We start from the raw sequence: 23,808 nt of genomic DNA, 5'->3' as shown, positions 1-23,808 counted from the left end.
GCCTCTTTGTGCTTTCTTTTGTCATACTATTGGCAAGATTAATCTTTTTGTCATTTATTCAGTTCAGTCATTTATTGGCTATCTATTGCCTTCCAAGGAGAATCAAAACTTTTCTTGATTAATCAAGAATTTATCATGTGCCTTTCATATGCTAGGCAATGTTCTTTTTTTTCCCCTAGAAATTTATTTATTTTTAATACACATTGCTTTATCACGAGGAGAGAAAAATCAGAGCAAATGGGAAAAACCATGGGAGACATAAAAAAACAAGAAAAAGAAGTGAACATAGATGTGTTGATTTACATTCAGTCTTTTTAGTTTTTTTCCTGGATGCAGATGGTATTTTCTGTCCAAAGTCTACTGGGATTACTTGGATTACTGAACCACTGAGAAGAACCAAGTCTTTCATAGTTGATTATTGCATATTTTTGCTGTTATTGTGGACAGTGTAATCCTGATTTTACTTGTTCAGTATCAGTTTGTATAAATCTTTCCAGGCCTTTCTAAAATCAGCTTGTTCATCATTTTTTAACATAATAATAATATTCTATTACCTTCATATAACACAACTTGTTCAGCCATTCACCAATTGATGGGCATCTACTCATTTTTCAATTCTTTGCTACTACAAAAAGAATTGTTACAAACATTTTGGAAAATGTGGGTCCTTTCCCCTCCTTTATGATTTCCTTGGTAACAACATCTAGTAATGACACTGCTGGATACTAGGCATTGTTCTAATGGCTAGGGATACAGAGACAAAAATAAATCAGACAATCGCCACTCTCAAGGAATATTCATTGGCAAAATGGAGAAAAATTCAAATGGAAGGAAAAAATCCTGAGCTCTGGGAAGAAAAATCAAAAGACGGTCTGCCCACAAAGCTTACATTGCAATATGAGGACACAACACACATGGAGAAGTGGAAACCAGAGAGAAGCACTGATTCTAGAAGTTACAGGGATGATATGTGGGACCGTGGGGGAAGAGATTGTCATCCCCCTTGTAGGAATAATGGCAGAGATAATCATGTTTCCAAAATTACAAGGCCAAACTTCAAAGAAGATTAGAGAACATGAAGGAAGATTATGTAAAATGAAGCAGGACTGGGGACTATCTGAAATCATGGGCTAAGTGAGGCAGTCATCAATTAGTCAGTATAATGCGACTCCAAAGTCAAATTTGGTTCCAGAGGGAAAAGAGTTAAAGGAAGGAGACTTAAGGAGCCCACATTCTATGACAGACTGCACACATGTAAACATATACAGGTTGATTACAAAATAAGTAAAAGGTCGTTAAGAGGAGTATCAACATTGATATATTACTGGAAAGATATGGTGGAGAAGAAGCTGCTTTAGCTGTGTCTTGAAAAGACAAATTCTTGATGTAGAGAAAATATATTTAGGCAGGGAACAGAGAAGGTTCCATTTATGATTATGGACCATCTATATAAAGATTATAGAAGTCATAAAACTGAGTTTTCCCTAAGGTATGGGGAAGGATTGGGTGCTCTTGTACTACTGAAGAGTTAATCATCTTATCTCTCTTCTAGGGAAAGTTGGAGAAATCGCTGGAGCATCTAAGGAGGCAAATGGGAGAAGCTCTGCAGTTTCAAACCCAAGGAAAGGAGACGTGTATTATTTGGCAGGCAAGTGACGAGCTTAAATGGGATCTTTCTTACTACTTTTTTTGTGAGTGAGTGCAGTGGAAGGGGGAATGAAAGATAGCAAGGCAGTCAAGGAACCTCTGGGCACAAACCCTAGAGTGGGTGCCTTTGTAGGAAGAACAAATGCAACTATGTGGGAATAAACAGGGGAAGAGGAAAAGTGCAGAGATAACTTAGGTCAGTGCTTTCTTATCCCTTTCTTGATCTATAGAAAATGGTGGAGAGCCAGAAACAGAATGTTACAGCTGAGTTTGATAAGCTTAGAAGCTTCCTAGCTGAGGAGGAGCAGAGGCTCCTGCACAAGCTAGAGGAGGAGGAGAGTGAGACTCTGCCTAGACTCAGGGAGAATAAGACTAAGCTGATCCAGCAAAGCCATTCCTTGGAAGAGCTGATCAGAGAGCTAGAGGAGAGATGCCAGCGTCCTGCCTTGAGTCTGTTGCAGGTAAGTCTTGATTTCTTTTAATTCTAGAGGCACAGAGATTAGAGATGGAAGAGAGACTGAATTAAATGGGTTGTTGTTCTCTTGTCGTTAGAACAAATAGCTTTATTTAGGTCCCTCTTTTGGACATCCTGTTCTTTTTCCTCTTTCTCTTCTTCATCTATCACCAGCCCTGTTTGGCATTGCTTATTATTTTTTAATCACAGGATTGTGAAAAGTTGGGGTGGGGAGAGAAGAGACATGAAAAAAAAATGGAGAATATGAGATTTGGGGGATGAATTTCAAGTAGTTTAGGCAGGAGAAGAGAAGACTAAGAAGAGAGAAAAGAAATCCTTTTTCTTACACATATCATAATCATTAGATATTTAGTTCCTTGTACATAATGAGTACTTAATAAGTATTTGTTGAATTGAATTGATTTTCTTATTCAGCCCCAGTTTCTCAAAAATGGAATCCCAACATTAAGAAGAGAAAGTTGTACAGAGAAGGAAATTATTCCAGTATTTATATTATGGTCTTTCTGATGTCTCATTATGTAGCATGAAGGTAATTGTATAAGTCTGGTCTGTATAACCTGTTTAGAACATGTCATTTGAGAATCAATGCTAGAAAGGGAGACATTAAGAGAAATGAAAAAGTCCTGCCCACCTATCTCCATATATATATTGATGCCAGGAAGTATTCTGAACTGGGTGGGTCAAGGAAGTCCAGTATATTAGAAAAAGTAAAAAAATAACTTAAGTCTTAATTTCTTTACCTGCCTGGGGAACTAATAATCTTTAGTTCTCTAGTTCCTAGAAGGTTCACTAGATTGATTTTTGCATTGATTTGAGAATTACTTCCAAAGGTACAAGTCATAACATAACTATGCCTTTTTATCTTGTGTAATTTCTGTCCATATCCTTCGTAAAACTTCTTCCATTCTTCAGTGTATTAGTATGGGGAAAGGGGAGAAAAGGGGACTGTCTCCTTTACAAAGACGCCAATTCACACAAGGGCTGGCTATTGATTTACTCTACATGACCAGCACAGCTTCTTTTCAAGAATACATTTTGATGACCTTCACTTCATTGATAATGTTTTAGTATCCTTCAATTATGTGTCTCACCATTGCCCTTCAGGTGCAACTTTAATTCTTTTGAAGCTGTAGTAGTATCTGACAGCCATATAGCATCCCTAGAAGAATTTTGAAGACTCATATTTAATAAAATGGATATTTGCTTCAGAGAAATAAAGTTATTGAAAACACAGCTCAACTTCCCAAAGGCAATCCAATCAATAAATCAGCAAGTATTTATTAAATGCCAGCTGTGTGTCAAACACTGTTTGAGACTATAAAAATACAAAGACAAAAATGAAACAGTCCTTGTCTAAAAAGCTGTGTAAGAGTGTGTGTGTACGTACACACACAAGTGTAATGATCGCGTATTTAAAATCAGCCGGAGTCAGGAACTCAGGTTAAGGGAAAAATCTTCAGTCTTTATTCAAGTGAAGAGGTGAATAAAGATTGCAATAGCAAATATAGGCAAGAAAGATTGCGATAGCAATATGGGCAGCTGCGACAGGAAATCAGCTAACAGAGAGAGATGTGAGCTGAGCCAACTGTGGCAATGGCAATCCCAAAAGTCTCTCCTTCCCCTTCCTTTTCCATTCCCCTGCCTCCACCCACCAAAATCGTCATTTCCTATACAACACATCAGGATTTGCACAAAGAGTGGGCGGGGGCCATTCTTTCTCCAAGATTATATATTAATAGAGTATGGTCCAATTACTATTTAGCCTCATGTGCTTGGGACCTCAGTGCATCAACTCAAGCCTCAGCCCATTACACACAAGGGTTCTGTCCTGATCTTTTTTTTCTTTCATATCTCTTCACTTGGTGATCTCATTAACTCTTATGGATTTAATTACCATCTGTACTCTAATGATCTTCAGATTTGCCTATCCCACCCTAATCTCTTTGTTGACCTCCAATCTCGCATCTCCAACTATCTTTCAGACATCTCAAACTGGATATGCCATAAACATTGTAAACTCAAAAGATATCCTGAATGGATTCATTGTCTTTTCCCTACATTCTTCCCCCTTTTCCTTTCTCACTCTCATACATTTTCTCTGTTACTGTAGGGGGCAGAATTATATCCTCAGTCTCTCAGTTTCACAATTTAAGCATCATCCTGACCACACTCCTTTCCCTTCCTATATCCAATCTATTGTCAAGGCCTATAAAATTTCCTTCTTTTGTAACATATCTTCATTATACCCCCTTCTCTCCTCTGATATCACTTTGCTGTAAATTCTCATTACCCAAATGCTTGGATTGTTCAAATAACCTAATGATGGCTCTGCCTGTCTCAAAGTCTCTGCATTCCAATTAATCTTCCATTCAGCCACTAAATTGATTTTCCCAAAATCTGACCATGTTACCCTTCTTCCCTTCTACTCAGTAAACTCCAGAGGCTTCCTAAGATCAAATGCAAAGTACTTAGGCTTCCTAAGCCCTTCATAGCCTAACTCCTTCAGATCTTTCCAGTCTTCTTACACTATACAACCTAGATTCAGTGACATTGGCCTTCCTATTCCACCAGCAAGACAATCCATCTCTCTTTTCTAGGATTTTCCCTGTGCACCATTCCATACCTGGAATGCTCTCCTCTTTTATCTTTATCTACTGGCCTCCTTGGCTTTCTTTAAGATTCAATTAAAACCCTATCTTTTAAAGGAAGACTTTCTCAACACTACTTAATTCTAGTGTCTCCCCTCTTTCAATTACTTCCTATTTATTCTATATGTAGCTTGTTTATACATATTTGTTGCTATTATTCTCCTCCTTTAGATTCTAAGCTTCTTGAAGGCAGGGACTATCTTTTGTTTTTTGTATCCCCAAACTTTTCACTATGCCTAGCACATAACAAGTGCTTAAAAATGTTTACTGACTGACTGGAGAGGAGAAGAAAGAGTTCTAACAGCTTGTGGTAAGGCAGATAGGATTTAGAAAGGTTTTACAGAGAGAATTGTGCTTGATCTGAATTTTAAAAGAATTTTAAGAATTGAAGGGACTAGGGGAAGGGCAGTTTATTCCAGGCAAAGACAGAAGATGAAATGTCATATGTGAGGTACATCAAGAAGGCCTGTTTGGCCCCAGTGCATGAGGAAGAGTAGTGTATAATGCTGAAAAGGTAGGTTGGAACTAGATTGTAAAGGGTTTTAAAAGGCAAATAGAGAAATTCATATCTGATCCTTGAGGCAATGGGGAGTTCCTGGAGTTTTTTTGTGTAGGGGATTGTCATGACCTACCTTTTAGAGTGAAATCAATTTGTCAGCTATGTAAAGAATGGAATAGGGATGGGAAAGAGCTCATTTGAGTCAAAAGACATCAGTTATGAAATTGTTAGAATATTCCAGGTGAGATGTGATAAGGGGCTACTCAAGTCAGTGGAGAGAAGGAGATAAAGGAGATATAAAACTAGATGTGACAAGATTTGGAAACTGATTGGATATGTAGAATGAGGGAGAGAGAAGAATTGATATTAATGCCACAGTTGAACATTTGAATGATTAGAAAAAGATAGTGGCCTTGATAAAAATCAAGGAAGTTCCATAGAGGGAGGGTTTTTAGGGAAAGATAATAAGTACTCTTTTGTAGATATTGGGTTTGAGATGTTTCTGGGAGATTCTATTTATGGATCTAAGGCTAGATTTATAGATCTGGGAATCATCTATATAGATATGACAATTAAATCCATGGGCTTAATGACGTCACTAAGTGAGAATATATAGAGAGGGAAGAAAAGAAGACCTAGGAAAGAAACTTGGGACACACCCACAGCTAGGATGGCACAGTGTGATCTGACAAAGAAAACGGAGAAGGAAAACTAATAGAAAGCAGTGTCATGAAATCTCAGAAAGGAGAGAGTAACCAAGAAGGTTATTCTACATTGCTAAATGTTTTGGAGAGGAAGAGAAGAGAAAGAGGATTGAAGTAGATTATCGATTTGACATCTAAGAAATTATTGATGACTTTGGACAGAATGTTGTGCCACAATTCCCTTTTAATGTCTTGATCCAGTTTCCCTAATCATCCTATTTAGTTACTCTGCCTCAGGTTATAACCATTCCTTCTTAATGTTAGGATAAAGGCCTTATATCTTGGACCTTAGGCTATAATCATTCCCTCTTAATGTTTGATAGGGTAAAGGTTCTTATTCATTTTAGACATCATTCAAATATCAGGAGCCTTTCCAGTACCTCCCATTATGTCATCCTAGGTGCCTCCCCCCATTAGGTCATCCCCATATAGGTACCTCCCACATTATGTCATTGTTCTTGTAACCCTATAAAAGAATCTTGTATCTGATATTCACTGCTGGATTCTTAGAGACAATCGTCTCATTCAGCCCTGGGACCAAGCATGGATCCATTTGGTCCCAGTAAATCTCTCCTTTGAATAAATTATTAAATTGTTCTCTAATCTCTATCCTGCCTCAATTTTTCTGGCATTATATTTTTGAGCTCCTCATCAAGATGTTAGAAAATGAGCAGGATTAGAGATAAGAGATTTCTGGTCTCTGCCTTGGGCCTCAGGGTGGCTGTGGATCTGAATTCTTGCCCTGGAGAGGCCAGGCCCCCCTGGATTTTTTTTCAGAGCCTCCGGGAAAGAGAGCAATTTCCAGCCACAACAGCTTGATGGTAGACTCCCATTTTGGCCACAGGAGAGTAAGTCTGTTTGGGTACCTTTTGGGATACCATCTAAATTCTGGGAGTAGGGTCTTCTGGATGCAGGGGACCCTAGCTGAGTGTCTAAGACACATCTATATGCCAATTGGCACAATTCTGGGCATTCCAGAGTATAAATCTGGGTGTCTTTTTTTTTTTTTAAGATACCAGCTGGCTTAAAAAAAAAAAAGTCTCCGTTTGGATTATGGGATAAAAGACTGGAGCTGGCAACTTCCCTCAGGGTTATTCTTTCCAGATAGCCCCTGGTCTGTGTTAAATGGTTTGACTGTGCAATCTATGTGTGTTCTGTGTTCTGTGTAATTTGTTTGTCTGTTTTGTTCATTTAAAAGCTCTGTTAAGTTTAAGAACAATGATCAAATTTGGGAATTGGTTATTTCAATGTTGCAACTGTACTTAGTGTAATTCTGAACTCCAGCTGGAGAAAACATTTGATTAGGAATTTTAGGATGATTCTAAATTTGGGAAATAATTTTACTATTGCCTTTGCATGCCAAATTTATTCTCAGTATTCTTTTAGACATTTTTAAATTTTGAGAAATAATTTTACTGTTGCTTATGCAGGCTAGATTTAATTATCTGTAAGTATAATATTTTAAAAGAACAAAAGCTTGTTAAAGAAGTTTTTTTTAACTTGCCTGAAAGGGACCCACACTTAACACCATATACCAAGATAAGATCAAAATGGGTCTATGACCTAGGCATAAAGAACGAGATTATAAATAAATTAGAGGAACATAGAATAGTTTATCTCTCAGACTTGTGGAGGACAAAGAAATTTGTGACCAAAGATGAACTAGAGACCATTACTGATCACAGAATAGAAAATTTCGATTACATCAAATTAAAAAGCCTTTGTACAAATAAAACTAATGCAAACAAGATTAGAAGGGAAGCAACAAACTGGGAAAACATTTTCACAGTTAAAGGTTCTGATAAAGGCCTCATTTCCAAAATATATAGAGAACTGACTCAAATTTATAAGAAATCAAGCCATTCTCCAATTGATAAATGGTCAAAGGATATGAACAGACAATTTTCAGAGGATGAGATTGAAACTATTACCACTCATATGAAAGAGTGTTCCAAATCATTATTGATCAGAGAAATGCAAATTAAGACAACTCTGAGATACCACTACACACCTGTCAGATTGGCTAAGATGACAGGAAAAAATAATGATGAATGTTGGAGGGGATGCGGGAAAACTGGGACACTAATGCATTGTTGGTGGAGTTGTGAACGAATCCAACCATTCTGGAGAGCAATCTGGAATTATGCCCAAAAAATTATCAAATTGTGCATACCCTTTGATCCAGCAGTGTTTCTATTGGGCTTATATCCCAAAGAAATACTAAAGAAGGGAAAGGGACCTGTATGTGCCAAAATGTTTGTAGCAGCCCCGTTTGTAGTGGCTAGAAACTGGAAAATGAATGGATGCCCATCAATTGGAGAATGGCTGGGTAAATTGTGGTATATGAATGTTATGGAATATTATTGTTCTGTAAGAAATGACCAGCAGGATGAATACAGAGAGGACTGGCGAGACTTACATGAACTGATGCTAAGTGAAATGAGCAGAACCAGGAGATCATTATACACTTCGACAACGATATTGTATGAGGACATATTTTGATGGAAGTGGATTTCTTTGACAAAGAGACCTGAGTTTCAATTGATAAATGACGGACAAAAGCAGCTACACCCAAAGAAAGAACACTGGGAAACGAATGTAAACTATCTGCATTTTTGTTTTTCTTCCCGGATTATTTATACCTTCTAAATCCAATTCTCCCTACGCAACAAGAGAACTGTTCGGTTCTGCAAACATATATTGTATCTAGGATATACTGCAACATATCCAACATATAAAGGACTGCTTGCCATCTAGGGGAGGGGGTGGAGGGAGGGAGGGGAAAAAAAAATCGGAACAGAAACGAGTGTCAATATAATGTAATTATTAAATAAAAAATTAAAAAAAAAAAACTTGCCTGAAAGGGGTCATGTACCTCTAATTAGGTAAAGTATGTAGCAAAAAGGATCTGACTTCTGGTTCTGACTTCTGAAAGCTTCAACTCTGGCCAAGTTGGAGCTTAGAAGTCTATTGGAAATAATGGCCACATGGGGCCAGAGGGAGAGAAAGAAACTATTCTATTTCATTATTTGAAATGAGATAGGAAAAGCAGTTTTATATTATTGGGAATTTAAAGCTGCATTTTGGTTCAGAGTTTGTTAACTATATTGTAACATTGGAAGTTATGCTTTAAATCCAGCTCTGCTAGATGTGTGGGTTTTATGGAATCTTATCCCCTTACCCCCCCCACTGCTCTCTGCTACTTCTGGTATGGAGCATCTAGTTAGCCTGGAGTGAAGTTTAGTTTGTCTTCCTTCCCCCCTGCCTCTTTGGAGGTGGAATGGGAGAATGGCAGCCATATGGAATTCTTTCCTCCCCGCTTCCTCTAAACTGTTCCAGAAGGGGTGTTTTTTGTTGTTTTGTTTTTTAAAATCAATTTGTAGCCACTTGGCTAAAAGGAGCAAACTGATTTGTATAAATAAAAGGTTATGGTAAATATCTGTTTAGGATTTATCCCGAAACTGGTTAATGGGATTTGTTATTGGAGGTATCCTAGATACTTGTGTCTGGATATTCAAGTTTGGTTGTTTTTTTTTTTTTAAGGTTTATAACTAATGAGAGGCCACATCTTGTAGCAGTCCACAAGGACCAGTCTTTCTATCTCAAGACTATTCTAATCTTTCTTTGTTAGATTTGTGGTTTTTTGTTTCTAGATTTGGTCAAATTATAAATATATTGACTTGCTTTTGGGACCTAAATCAAGCTTTGATTGTCAGCACACCACACCACACCCATCCCCCTCCCTGAACTGAGCATCTCCGACTATCTTCAACAGGAAGTAGTTTCGAGAAAACTATTGCCTCTGCTCCTGATGTAATTTGGACTGATGGAGGAGTGGGAAAGTGGTTGAATTGTTAAAATTTTAACACTGTGTTTAAGACTTGGGATAGAAATTGTCAAACTTGCGTCACTATTGCTGCTATGTTTGAGGGATTTTTAGTCTGTTATGTATGGAATTTTGATTCACTCTTGGCATTTATATGTGGAATGGTTATTTGCTACTTCCTTTCCGTGAGAAAAAAAGGGAGGAAGAAACTGGTTAGGAAATTGGGGAAACTGTATTTTCTTAGGCACTTCTGCCCTATTCCCTAGGTTACTAGTTCAGATTTAATTGGAGGTCCTTTAAACAGTCCTTTTCATTTTTACTCCTTGCTTAAATTTACTAGACTATGATTTGCTGGTTATGTTTTAACTTTGAAATTCTTTACTCTGTTGAAATTGCCCTGTTTTTGGCAGACTCAGTTTTTGGGATTATTTTTTAGAAACAACCAGAAATCAGACACCTGTCCTGGGACAGGCAGTCTCTCTGATCTGTTTCTCCACTCCTGTTACCCCAGATCCTTAATTAGTATTTCAGCATACCAAAAAGGACCTTGCAGTTTTGAATCAGGTTTCTAAAAGTTTGGGGTTTGCCTGCCTTGGTCTAACTGCATAATCTGTTCAGAAATCTGATCCTTTCTGCAGCCCTGTCTGTTCCTTCGGGCAGGGACAGATGGAGTTACTCCAAGCCTCACCCTTCTCCCTGGAGCGGGTTGTCCCTCTGAATGAGCAGCACAACTGTCTTTGAGCCCTGCTGCTCTCTAAGCAGAGGCTGAGTCATAAATGACCACAGACCTAACTCACAATGAATTGTGCATAATGCTCCCCAACTGTAGAGGACCTGACATGATTGCAATGAGGAGCTTTGTGTATTGCTAAGGTTATCAGGGAGAGACTTGTCCTTACCATAAGTCCTTGCATTGTTCTAGCTTTATTTTGGTTTTTATTTGGTTTATTTACTTAAGATAGGATTGGTCAAAATTGTGGTGCTAAGACCTTCTAGAACAGTGGTTCTCAAACTCTTTTTCTCAGTAACTTTATGGTATTAATAACTATTGAGAATATGTCCAAAAAGTTTTTGTTTATATGGGTTACATAATAGATATTTATCATAAATAGAAAAAAAACTAATTTTGAATTTGGAGACCCTCCAGGATTCACTGCACCACACTTTGAGAACCATTATTCTAGAGGAAGGTAATTCAATGATTTGAATAGTCAGAAGAGAAAGAGTGTGAAATGTTATGCCACAGTTCCCTATCAATGTCCTGACCCAGTTTCCCTAATTATCCTATTCAGTTATTCTGTCTCAGGTTATAACCATTACCTCTTAATGTAGGATAAAGGCCTTATATCTTGGACCTTAGGCTATAATCATTCCCTCTTAATGTTTGATGGGATAAAGGTCTTTATCCATTTTAGACACCATTCGAATATCAGGAGCCTCTCCAGTTACCTCCCATTATGTCATCCTAGGTGACTCCCTCCATTAGGTCATCCCCATACAGGTACCTCCCCTATTGTCATTGTTCTTGTAACCCTATAAAAGAATCTTGTATCTGATATTCACTGCTGGATTCTTGGAGTCAATTGTCTCATTCAGCCCTGGGACCAAACATGGATCCATTTGATCCCAGTAAGTCTCTCCATTAAATAAATTATTAAATTGTTCTCTAATCTCTATCCTGCCTCAGTTTCTCCGGCATTATAAGAAGAGTTTCAATTGGGTGATAAGGTCAGAAACCCTGTTTCAAAAAGTTGAAGAATGTCTTAGAAAGGAATAGTGGAGACATTTCTCCCCTGCTTGTTCATCCTCTTGTACAATTTCTGGATCCATCAAATTCAGACGAAAGTGGAGGCAGGGAAGGTAGGAGAAGTACTTTTGGAGAAATGTCTAACAAGCCCAGCCCACCAAAGTGAAAAAGACATTCACCCCAAATAGAGGAATTTATAACATTATATGTTGTTTTTTTGCTGTTATTTATCTCTAAGTAATTAGATTATGGGCAAAGTTAATTACTCACTGATGGACTAATGAAGATAATAGGAGATCTTGTCCTCCTTGCTCATTACTGATTTTCTTTTCTTCCCATAGGATGTGAGAGATATATTGCATAGGTAGGTGGTATCTTTTCTATTAGAAGGGAGGGTTGGTGGATAGGTGGGTAGAAGAGAGAGTGGGAGAATGCTCATTGGCTGAGCCAGATTCCACTTGTGCTCATCCCAGAAGTCAGGATGTGAAGTTGCAGTTGCCAGAGGTCATTTCTATGGAGCTGAGAACTGTGTGCAAGGTTCCTGGGCTGGTAGAGATTCTGAGGCAATTCAGAGGTAAGTGAGACCCTGAAATGACCAAATGTTTTTAGATCTATTAATCTATTTGAATCCATAAACACACCAAATTTCCTTGAAAATCCAACAGAAGTATCTGGAAAGAAGTGAATGTTTTAAATTCCATTAAACTCAAACTTATTGCTTGATTTCTTTTTGGTCTATTTATCCTCATACTTCCATTAGGTGCCATATAGAACATTCTCTAGGCATGGGTACACATGCACCTGCTGGGCTATCAGTGAAAAAATATAGGGAGAAGACTTCACCCTTCACTTTTGTACATCTTTAATTCACTAGATATTTTTAAAGATCCTGCTTTATGTGAAGTTTTATTCTAGGCATTGCAGTGACCAGAAATACAAATAAGCACATAACAGACTGCTATAACCCCTTTCTGTGATTCCTGTAGTTAGGAGGGAACATAAGACAAATACACAATGTAAATGAGTTTTCACATGGAAGTTTAGTGAATGTTAGGGCAGGGGTGAGAAAAGTTGCTTGTTTGTTTTTAAGCATAGAAACTTGCTCAAATCCATGTTCTGAATTTTTACCCATCTTTTTAAGCCTAACTCTCCAATGCCACTTTTCTGTGGCATTTGCTGATCTTTCAAGTCAGTAGTGACCTTTCTATCTTCAGAATTCACAAAGTACTTGAATTGTACCTTCCTAATGCACTTGTATGTTATTTTTTGCATTATCATTACATATACATTGTATTCTTCTGGATTGTAAGTTTAATAAAGGTAGCAACTATGTATTAGCCAAACTTTATATAAAAGTACCTAGCACTATAATGGATACACAGTAGTAGTTTCTTAACTAATTTTATTTTAAAAGGGACAAACATGTTTAATTTTTACCCCACACTGCGATTTCTGGTTGGAGAGATCAGGAGGAAATTCATTGGGGAAGAACTGGTTTTCATTGAGGAAGGATAGATATTAAGCTGGTGAGGAAGCCAATTTAGGTGGAAGGAGCAAGGTAAGAAAAGGCACTTATAGAAGTCACTTCAGGGCATATTTGGGTTATAAACATAGCATGAAAGAGAGTAGTGAAAGATCAGTCACTTATTTTATTACAAGTATACTTTTATAGTAATTTCATGTACCAGGCACTGTGCTAAGCATTGGAATACAAACACAAAAAGGCCTTCCCTATCTTCAAGAAGTTTATATTCTAAAAGAAAACAACATAGTGTTGCTGGAGTTGTGGAAGAGAATTTTTTTCGCAGTAGTCATAGTCAAGTAAGGTGAGATATAGAACAATCAATTGATATGCCCTTTTTAGAAATTCTTTTGATTTGGTTACTGTATTGCTGTTCTTAGAACGTGAATTACAAAGTACAGAGAAGGGGATTATGTACCCTGTGACAGGTGGGTAATGGAATGGCCTAAATGGACAGATACATGATGTATGAAGGTGAAGCATTGCCTTGAATTCTTGGGTCATCTAGAAAGTGGCATTTAGTTTGAACTCACTTAAAACATAAGTTTAGACTTTTAGATAATAATTAAATAATAATAAGATTTTTGAGCAAGGCAGTTACTTGATTCAGAGATACTTTAGGAAGATTAATCTAGCAGCAATATGCAGGGTGATTGCCTATGGGAAGAAAGGTTAATTGTTAGAGGTTATTTGTAATTAAGTTGACCCCTAAAGTGAGCAGAAGACCCAAACTAGAGTAATGGCAGAGGGAGAAAGGATGCAACTGGATATGGGTGAGAAGGGAAAAGATAGATTTTGGGGGGAAATGATAAGGTCAGTTTCAGTGTGTTGAATTTGATTTGTTGATCTATGTGGGAATGTTCAGGAGACAGAAATAATAGGATGATCAAACTCAGGAGAGAAATTGGTAGTCATCAATATAGATGTGATATTTGAAGCAATGAGAATGGCTAAGATAACAAACAAAAGGGAGGAAATTAAGAATAACATAATGGGAAATTCAAATATTTAGAATTTAGGTAAATGAGTTAGCAAAAGAAAGAAAGAAAAAGGACTTTTAAGAGTATAGGGGGTTGGGAACCTAGGCTGAAGATTGGTTAAAAGACAAAGAGGTTTAACAGAGTAGATGAAAAAGTAGCTCCTGGATTTGGGAATTGAGAGGTCAAGGGAGTTTGTGAGAAGGGAATGATGACAAAAACAAGATTAAAATTGCTTGGGGAATGAATCTCTAGGGAGAAAGTAGAGAAAATTGAGTAGTTAGGCAGTAAGAGGCAAATGGAAAGAAAGAGTGAAGGTAAGAGTAGCAAGTTGGTAGGTTTTGAGTTTTTTTAAAAGGCTATAGAGACTAGAAGATTCAAGGGGAAAATGGGATCAATGATATTTTTCAGTAACTTCTTACATTCAGCAGATGGGTCTAAAGTAAATAAAACAATTAGGAAATGAGAAATGTTACCACATGAGCAAGGACAAAAAAATTAAATTTGAATTATTTAATCCAGGGAGAAAATGATTTCAGAGACATTTTAGGATTTGTGATTTTATCAGTTGCAGTTGAAAAAAATCATTTAATTGCTAATATTATATGCTATCTTGTCTTTGTATAGAGTTGAACTTTTTGATGATTCTGGGTTACATGTAAAATAATAGGATTGATTAAGTACCTACAAGTTTGGTATCCTTTTCTACCTCTACTGATTCCCTTAAGGACTTAATTAAGTATATCATTGCTGTCTTCTCAAAGACAACTGGTTTCCAAATTTTTTAAACTTCTCAGTTCTTTGTGAATGGCTTTTTAGGTGAAACAGTGGTACATTGATTTTGTTAGCACAGAAATGTCTTAATTTTATGTATTTAAACTCATTTTATCTTTTGTTATCCTTTTTATCCCTTGTTTGGTCATGATCTATATGTTCCAAAGATAATTCTTTACTTTTTTAATTTTTAAAAGTTTTTTTTAATGTTGCCTCCATTGAGCAAATTAGAAAAAATAAACAAAAATCTTTTAATTCTTCTCTAATATATCTACACAGACCACGTCTGCAAATGTATCTTTCTTAATTTTAAGTTCACCATTGCTTTCTCAGGAAGTGAATAGTGCTTTTCATCTTCATTCTTTTGGAGTTGAGTTATTATTTATATTATTGATCAAAGTTGTAAAGCCTTTCAAAGTTGTCTTATAATGTTGTTATTGTATAAAGTTGTTTTCTTAGTGTTTTTCATTTTGGTTCATAGAGCTCCTCCCTGTTTTCACAGAAATTATTCTTTTCATAATTTCTTACATTTACCTACTACAATTTGTTTAGGTATTCTACAATAGGACAATTCCCTTCGTTTCTAATTCTTAGGTACCATGAAAAAACTGCAATAAATATTTTTGTACATATGAGTCCTATTCTTTCTTTGATTTGGGGGGCTCAAGGCATAGTAGTGATACAGCTAAGTTAAAAATTAATACACAATTTAGTAATTTTCTGGTTCCAAATTGTTTTCTAGAATAGTTGGAATGGGTTTCACAGATTGACCAACAAAGCATGAGTATACCTATTTTCACACATGTCATTTTTATTTTTTGTCATCTTTTTGTTATGTGTCTACTAGAATAAATTTATTATATTTTCCCTCAGTATCTCAATGGTATATGGCAATACTTTTATTCTTTCCTCATTTGCTTTTCCTTACATTTCAAACTTTTCTAAGTTTCCTTCAGCATTCCTTCTATCACCTTCTTTTCTCATATTCACCTCACAAGCTTTCCAATTGTTTTATACTTTACCCTTTGTTTATATCTTTAATATATAGAAGAGGCATTCTCCTTGCTGAAGTCAACCAGTCTACTTATATGATTGATCTGATCAGATCATAGAGCTAGAATTCTAGGACCTTAGAAATCATTTAGTCCCATTCCTTCTTTTTATAAATGTGGAATTGAGGCTCAGAGACATTAAGAAGCTTGCTTGGGGCACACAGGTAGAGCTAATATTGAATATAAGTACTCTGATTCTAAAATAAGCATGCCTTCTATTAGGTTATACTGTTTATCTTGCCTTTCATTTACTTGAGGCTCATTCCTTCTCCTCCTCTTATTTTCATTCTTCCTTTTTCCTTGAGCTTCTTGCTCTTTCTCTACAACTATTCCGTGATCTCTTTCCTCCCCTATCCTTAAAAAAAGCTTTACTTGACCCCAATTTCTGATCTACCATTCAACTAAAACTCTGAGATTCATAATACTGTCTTAGCTCTTACCTTCTAAAAGCAATGACTTTTTGTTTGTCAAGTTACTACCTTGAGGGACAGCAGGTGTGAATTTTGTATAATAGTGCACTCTGTGAAATACTGGGATACAAGTGTAAGAAAGGGAAAGATAGTCTTAAGCCATTAAGGGCCTCACAATCTAATTGGAGTATACAAAACACAAAAGAAAGCTGAGAGAACTCTAAGAGAGAAGCCCCAAGGTAGTGCAGTTAGATGAGAAATGAGGAAATGCTTGACCTTGACATCTTCCTTAAATAATGGTTTGAAGTTGTTACCTCCACTTTCCAATCAGAGGAATATTTTCAATGAGGTGGAATATCAAGACTGATGATATCTTGCATGAAAAGTCTCATGATCATTTTTTGGTTTTTGCTTAACTATTTCTCTTCCAAGGAAGGATTCAGTGTTGGAGGGATATATCAGGAAATAACTATGGTTTTAAAAATAACCACCTTTTAGTAGCCTTAGAATAAAGTAAAAACGTCAGTCCATCAAGATTCCACAAATCTTTTCAGATTTACTCTGTTATTACCTCTCTTCTTGTTTGTATTTCAGCCAAATAGCAAGAAATTTAATACCTTTTTCTTAATGCCCATCTTTCTTAATACCTTTTTTTAATGCCCATCTTCTCCAAATGCTCATCATCTCCAAAATCCCAAGATTCCTTCAAAGCTCAGTTCTGAGACCACCTTCTACTTGCAGCCTTTCCTAATTCCCTACATTGTTACTGCTTCCTCTTTCATAATTTTATCTTGTATTCATTTATCTGGGTAGATAGCATTATTAGGGCAGAAATTAGTTCTTGTCTTTTTATCTCAGTGCCTCACAAAGTTACTTCCCTATATCACTTTTTAATTAATGTTTCTTGAATTGAATTTTGAAGAGATGATGCAGAAGGACCATTGTGATGTCCCATAATTCTTGAGTTTGAGTCTTAGTTCTACCATAAATGGGGATCATACTCACTTTTTCCCCTATAAAATGGAAATTATAATACTGGGCCCTCTCCTATCTCATAGGGTTGCTATGAGGAAGGAGCATTAGAATACTAACATCATTATTGTTATCTTGTGATGCCCAATAAAAGCAGAATATTGCTGGATTGGATCCACTTACAGCCTAACTCATTTTAGCTGTTCTTATGTTCTAATACCTCAGAATGGTTATTGGCTTCTCTCTACAGGAGATGTCACTCTGGATCCAGATACAGCAAATCCTGAATTGGTCCTCTCTGAAGACAGGAGAAGTGTGAGACGGGGGGATGTACGGCAAGCATTGCCTGACAGCCAGGAGAGATTTGATCCTGGTCCTTGTGTACTTGGTCGTGAAAGCTTCACTTCTGGGAGACACTATTGGGAGGTAGAGGTTGGAGGGAGGGTTAATTGGGCTCTGGGAGTTTGTAAAGAAAATGTGAATAGAAAGGAGACGGGAATTGTCTCCTGGCAATGGATTCTGGATCTTGGTGTTCTTTGGAAATTATTACTATTCTCCTGACCAGACCTTCATTCCACTTAGAGAGGCTCCCCGGCGAATAGGGATTTTCCTGGATCATGAGGCTGGACATATCTCATTTTATAGTGTAACTGATGGTTCTCTCTTATTCATGTTTTCACAGGTAACTTTCTCTGGAACACTCAGACCCCTGTTCTCTCCCTTATCCTGTAGCCCTATCCCTATGACCATCTGTCAGGTAATAGGAGAAACTGGGGAATCCTTTACCTCCTGATTTCTTTTGACATTTTAGTTCAGTCCATCTTTTGTGATCAGGAATTCAGTGTCCTGGGAGCTTTGCAATCCTAGGTCTAATCCTTTTCCATTTGTCTTAGCAATTCAAAAGGATCTGAAGATTATTTAGAAAGACATCCTTTTTTGTTTTAAGATAGTGAATATGAGCTCTACCACTGAGATAAGTAGTTTGGTGTCAAAACATTAAGCCTTCCACATGTATATGTACCACACCCAAATCATTGGTTTTCCCAACAATATCCCAAGTGGTATGAGGGAAAAATTCTGAGCTAATATGATCAGGATTCTATTCCTGACTCTTCTAGAAGGTAGCTGTATGACCCTGGGACAAATTGTTCTGTCTCTGGACCTTGTTATAAAATACTTAGACCAGATAATATCTGAAATCCTCCATGCTTTTCTAATGTTCCCATTTTCACACCAAGGGTCAAAAACTATTTTTAGGAGCAGAGAAATCTTGAAAATTTTAGTATGAACATTAGTTTGGCCAAGACCTGGGCTACTGGTATGTCTTTTGGGTCCAATACTGATACAAAAATGCTTGGGTGCCTTGATTTTACCAAATCAGATCTGCCTATGCCTGTAGAGAAAAGCCAAAGCAGTTAAGCTGTATACAGACATAAACCTAAGAGACAAGTCTCAAACTGTCCCTGACCCAACTTTAACATAAATGAGTTCTCTCTCTGGCAAGTAACTTGGTACATAGTTTTCTCACATATAAGATAGAAGCATTAAATTGTTTCAAAGAATAATTTCTGCTTTAGAAGTCATTCAAGTCATCAGTAAAGATAATAGCTATGTAAATAGATATTATCTTTTTATCTAAATACTATATAAAACATTTAAATGGGGAATAAGCATTTATATAGTGGCTACTACGCACTAAACACTTTACAATTATTTCATTTGAGCCTTACAACAATCTTGTGATGTGTAGGTGTTGTTATTCCCATTTAGCCCTCTTTTACAGTTGAGGAAACTGAGGCAGCTATTAAGTGTTTAAGGCTGGATTTGAACTCAGGTTCTGATTTTTGGCCCTGCACTCTATCCACCATGCCATCTGCTTTACATGAGTTTCTCACAACCCTTTTAGGCAGTTAGTGTAAAAGGTAAAGATTATATCTTTACCTTTTACTTAAGATAACTAAAGTGATTTGCTTAAGGTGTCAAACTAGTTATTGTCAGAGCTAGGACAACCAAGGTTATTTGAATAAAGACGATATTCTTTCAACTACACTATCTAAAGACACAAGGACTCTTTAATATAGAAAGATATATTAAGATAGAAATCCCCCAAATTATGCATAGGTTGAATATAAATTTGGTCACTAAACTCAGGCATACTATAGAAAGGACACTTCTTGAAGTGCATTCAAGAACAAAAAAAATAAATAACATTTACACGTTCAACATAGGTCAAAATAGTGTGATCTAAATTTTCTATCGTCCTCTAAGTGTCTTGTTCCATGCTTTGTGCATATAAGATACTTAATATATATTTTTAAAATTTGATCAATAGTTTGCTGACTTGTGATGTTCATTTGCTCAAAGATGTTTTTTTCAGTTGTCTGACTTTTGGTGGGGGGGAGGTATAGATCCTGGATTGGTTTGCTATTTCTTTCTCCAGCTTATTTTACAAATGAAGAAACTGAGGCAAATAGGATTAAAGACTTGTTCAGGGTCACACACAGCTAGTAAGTGTCTGAAACTGCATTTGGTATCAGGTCTTCTTGATTCTAGGCCTGGCTGCTATAGTTGCCCACTCTATAAGAGATAATGAAAACTAAAACTAAAAGTACACATGGGACAACAGTATTTCAGTTACATAGGTAGAAATCAGTTGGATTGCAAAGGGCAAGTAGATTATTTAGAGTACATACTACTAAATTTTGAGGTTGACATCAAGAACTGCCTTTTCCCAATCTTTGCATCATTAGTGATAACTTAGGTTGAATGGACCATAAGTCTAGCACCAGATGGATCATAAGATCACAAATTGAGAGCTTCAAAGAAACTTAGAGATCATTTAATCTAATCTCCTTATTTTACAGATAAAGCAATTGAGGCTCAAATATTGTTACATGCCCAACGGGACAAATAATAAAGTGGGATGTAAATCAAAATCTTTGACTTGAAATCTAAACCTTTATACTGTGTCACACATTTTTAGAACTTGAAGTATTCATCCAGTTCACCTAAGTGAGTCAATTGCCATGGATATAAAGTTGGTCTGATAGCTTTTGTAAAGCTGTGGCAATAGTGATGATGAATATGTTCTATGGCAATAATGATGATAAGTGTGTGATGTGATAGAGATAGGAACTGTTGTCCAGAGAAGCAGTTTCAAATCCCAGTGCTGCCACTAATTGAGTGATTGTGGGCAGGTCATTTTACTTCTCTGGCCTCAGTTTCCTCAATTCTAAAATGTGTATTGTGCTCATCAATATTTACTAAGTTTGTACCATGGACTGGTAAAATATCTAATTCTCTACTGCAAATTCAAAATTATATAAATGTATAACATGTAGTTCAAAATTCTGTCTTGGAAGGGAACAATGTAGAGTGATTTATTCATTGTGGTTCTTATCCTTTGACTTAGTGGGTTGGTTGAACTGTCGTTTTTTTTCACACATGACTGAACTGGTCCTTGTCTCACATAGAGTTCATGATCAGGTCCACACTTGAAATCCTGCAACAATTGCAACCATTTGTATTTCATAGGCACAACTTTTAAGAGCCCAGATTGACATTCATATGATAAGACATTATAGCAAGACTTTAGTGAGGGATATGTATTTATTAAGTTCTTTAATAAAGAAATCTAAATATTTTAAATCTGCCATTAGCTATGAATATATAAATATATAAATATATAAATTTTAAAATGACATGTTGCATGTGGTTTTTAGGTCACGCAAAATATTAACTTCTGGTATCCTAATTGTGAGACCCTTGAGCAAGCAACTAGTGCCTTATACTGCTAGAGGAGTTAAATCATCATTGATCTTCCTGCAAAAATAACCAAATGATCAAAATAATGTTAAATGCAAGTTTTCTTTGGAGAGGCAAATAGTCTAAAGATAAATAAGAACCACTTCATGGGATACTTGCTCATCTCCCTTCACAATGCTTTTGATGAGTATAAATAAAAAACTTTATAAAGACATTTACAGTTCATATGCCAATAATCTGGTGCAGGGGATAGAACTTAGAGCTTTCCAAGTCAAATGTGCTTTAGTGCTCTGACTTTAACAACCCTTTCTACATAAAATTTGGGGAAACTTATGAATTGGCATAGTCATTCTAAAATGTAATTTGGAACTGTGCCTTAAAAAACTGTAAGCCTTTTGACCTAGAGGTATTGCTGCTGGGCCCATACCCTAGAGATTTAAAAAAAAAAATCTATAAATTCAAAAATATAGCAGCTCTCTTTATAGTGGCAAAAAAACTTGAAACTAAAGGAGTGCCTATAAATTGAAATGGCTAAACAAATTATAATATATGAATGTAATATAATTCAATTGTGCCATATAAAAAGTAGTTCCAATAAACCTGGTAAGACAGGTAAGGACTGAGACAAAAAGAAGTGATAGAACCAGAAAAATAAGTTATAACAACATTGTGAAGACAACTCAAGAATTCTAAACACAATGACCAATCATGATTCTCTAAGACATTCCTATCCTATCCATCTGAAGCATGAGATATGAAATTTTGGAATATGACTAATGTAGAAATTTGCTTTACTTTGCATATTATTTTTGCTTTTTTCTTTCTGAAGAGTGAGGAAGTTGGAGGTGGGAAAGAAAATAAATGTTAATTGAGAAAATGTAAAGAATAAAAACCGTACTGGAAGATATAGTTCAGGATCAAGAAATGAAAGAGCCAAATGCTTAAAAGAACATTGAGAGTTTCCTATATGTCATAACCTTTTTCAAGAAGAGTTACAATATACAGTACATAAGAAACCCTGGATATTCTGATCAACTTGTGATCTCAATGATATGGATATTCCCTCTGATATATTCGTGCCAGATTATTTTGTTTGACTCTCCATCTTTTCATGTCTACTTTACTTGCTAGAAATCTTGTTATCTTTTGGAATACTAGTACAGCATTTACTATGTGTCCCACTTTTTAATACCTGGTTGTGTGATCCTGTTCTTAGTCTCTCAAGCAACCTGCAAGAGAAGGTGACAGTCTATAAATAATGTAATAAAAAACCCTAATTAAATATATGTATATTCCTGGTGTAAAGTCTGTCTTTACATATTCCTATTCCACAGCCGAGCTCAGTTCAGATAAATTGACTTTAATCTGGGAGAAAGTTGATTCCCCCATCAAAAGAGTGTTCAGGCTTTTCTTGGTTCATATCCCTACTTCATAATAGGTCTACAGGGAAAATCTTTTATAAAGCTTAAATATAAAATACGATGCATATCTAGGGTCCATCACTAAAAGGATTAAGATCCTTTCTAGAAAGTTACTTAAATGGATACAGTAGATTGCAGGTTTAGGACAGCTGCTTGCTTCAGCACAAAACAAACAAAAAACCCCAACTTAATATATAAAAACCTCCTGAACTTAAAATAAAAAGCTCATATCTCTATAATACTTTCTTGAGAGGTAAAGAATCCAGGAAAACATAAAGCTCTTGTACTCTTATTTCACTGTAGCCCCAATCTACATCATCTGAGCAATAAGCTGTTCAGTCATAAATCTTTAGAAATTCTTAGGTTCTTAAATTGATAAGCCTCACTTTCAACATTAAAGTACTTTTGCCCAATTTTGAATTAAGATTCTTTCCAGGTCTAAATTCCCATTTGACTGGCCTAAAGGATATAGTTTCCCCAATCTTGGATTACAAATCCTGGTCTTTTTACAATGCTTAGCTAATTCTTAGGATAGAATTTCACTGTGCTATAAAGAATGAAACATCCTAAATTTTCCAGTGAACTTTAAACTATTTGTTAAAAGGCATTAAAAATAATTTTAGAAGACTATACTAGAAGGGTTCTAAAAGAATTGAGATCCACTGCTATAAGGGATCCTGGGTCCCAAAAGAATGTATAGAGAAGAATAACAGCAAAGGGGAAAGGCTGTTTATTGGGAAATTTAAGAATTTGCAAAACTACTTTTGTGTAACTTATTTTATTTCATTAAAAAATTAAGAAGCATTTATTTATATTCTCTTCCACCTGCCATTTCCTCTCTTTGGGGCAGGAGTCAGGGAAAGGCAAATGAAGATATGCATAATCAAGCAAAACAAGATCCCACATTATCCATTTCTTAAAAAAAAAAAAAAAAAAAAAGTATTTCATTCTGCATTTTGAGTATCACCACTTCCTGGAATAGCAAACTTTATTACCATTTCTCTGGAATCACGCTTGATTATTGACTAGAGTCAATAGTGGTCTTTGAAAGTTGTCTTTAATCTCATTACGTATACTGTTCTTAGTTCTGCTCACTTTGTATCACTTCCGAAAAGTCTTTCCAGGTTTCCCTAAAACTTCCTTTCAACATTTCTTATGCTAAGTATAATATTCATTTACTATAACTTTTTCAGTAATTCCCCAACTGATGGATACCTTACTCGACTTTCTGTCAAAGCAGTAATTATTTTAACAGGAAAATCAAGATCTGGGTTCACATTTGAGTCTGCAGATACGTTCCTATGTTATACTGAGTAAATCGATTTACCTCTCTCCAGTTCCTTACTTATAAAAGGAGAATGGACCATAT

At 36.1% G+C, this 23,808-nt stretch overlaps 1 protein-coding gene across 1 annotated transcript in view; it reads left to right on the top strand.

The window, feature by feature from the left end:
• LOC127560820 (E3 ubiquitin-protein ligase TRIM11-like) overlaps positions 1–22,317 on the top strand; it is a 28,703-nt gene extending 6,386 nt beyond the window's left edge. Inside the window, 6 exon segments of the mRNA XM_051995697.1 lie at positions 1,553–1,648; positions 1,878–2,108; positions 11,888–11,910; positions 12,020–12,120; positions 17,504–17,750; positions 17,752–22,317. Of these exon segments, the coding sequence (XP_051851657.1) occupies positions 1,553–1,648; positions 1,878–2,108; positions 11,888–11,910; positions 12,020–12,120; positions 17,504–17,750; positions 17,752–18,046 (993 nt within the window). The 3' untranslated portion in view covers positions 18,047–22,317.
• The last annotated feature ends 1,491 nt before the right edge of the window (positions 22,318–23,808 follow it).

Source organism: Antechinus flavipes, chromosome 4, assembly GCF_016432865.1.
Source record: "Antechinus flavipes isolate AdamAnt ecotype Samford, QLD, Australia chromosome 4, AdamAnt_v2, whole genome shotgun sequence".
NCBI lineage: Eukaryota > Metazoa > Chordata > Mammalia > Dasyuromorphia > Dasyuridae > Antechinus > Antechinus flavipes.
Note: the sequence above shows the minus strand (reverse complement) of the source record. Positions and strands in the feature narration are given on the sequence as shown.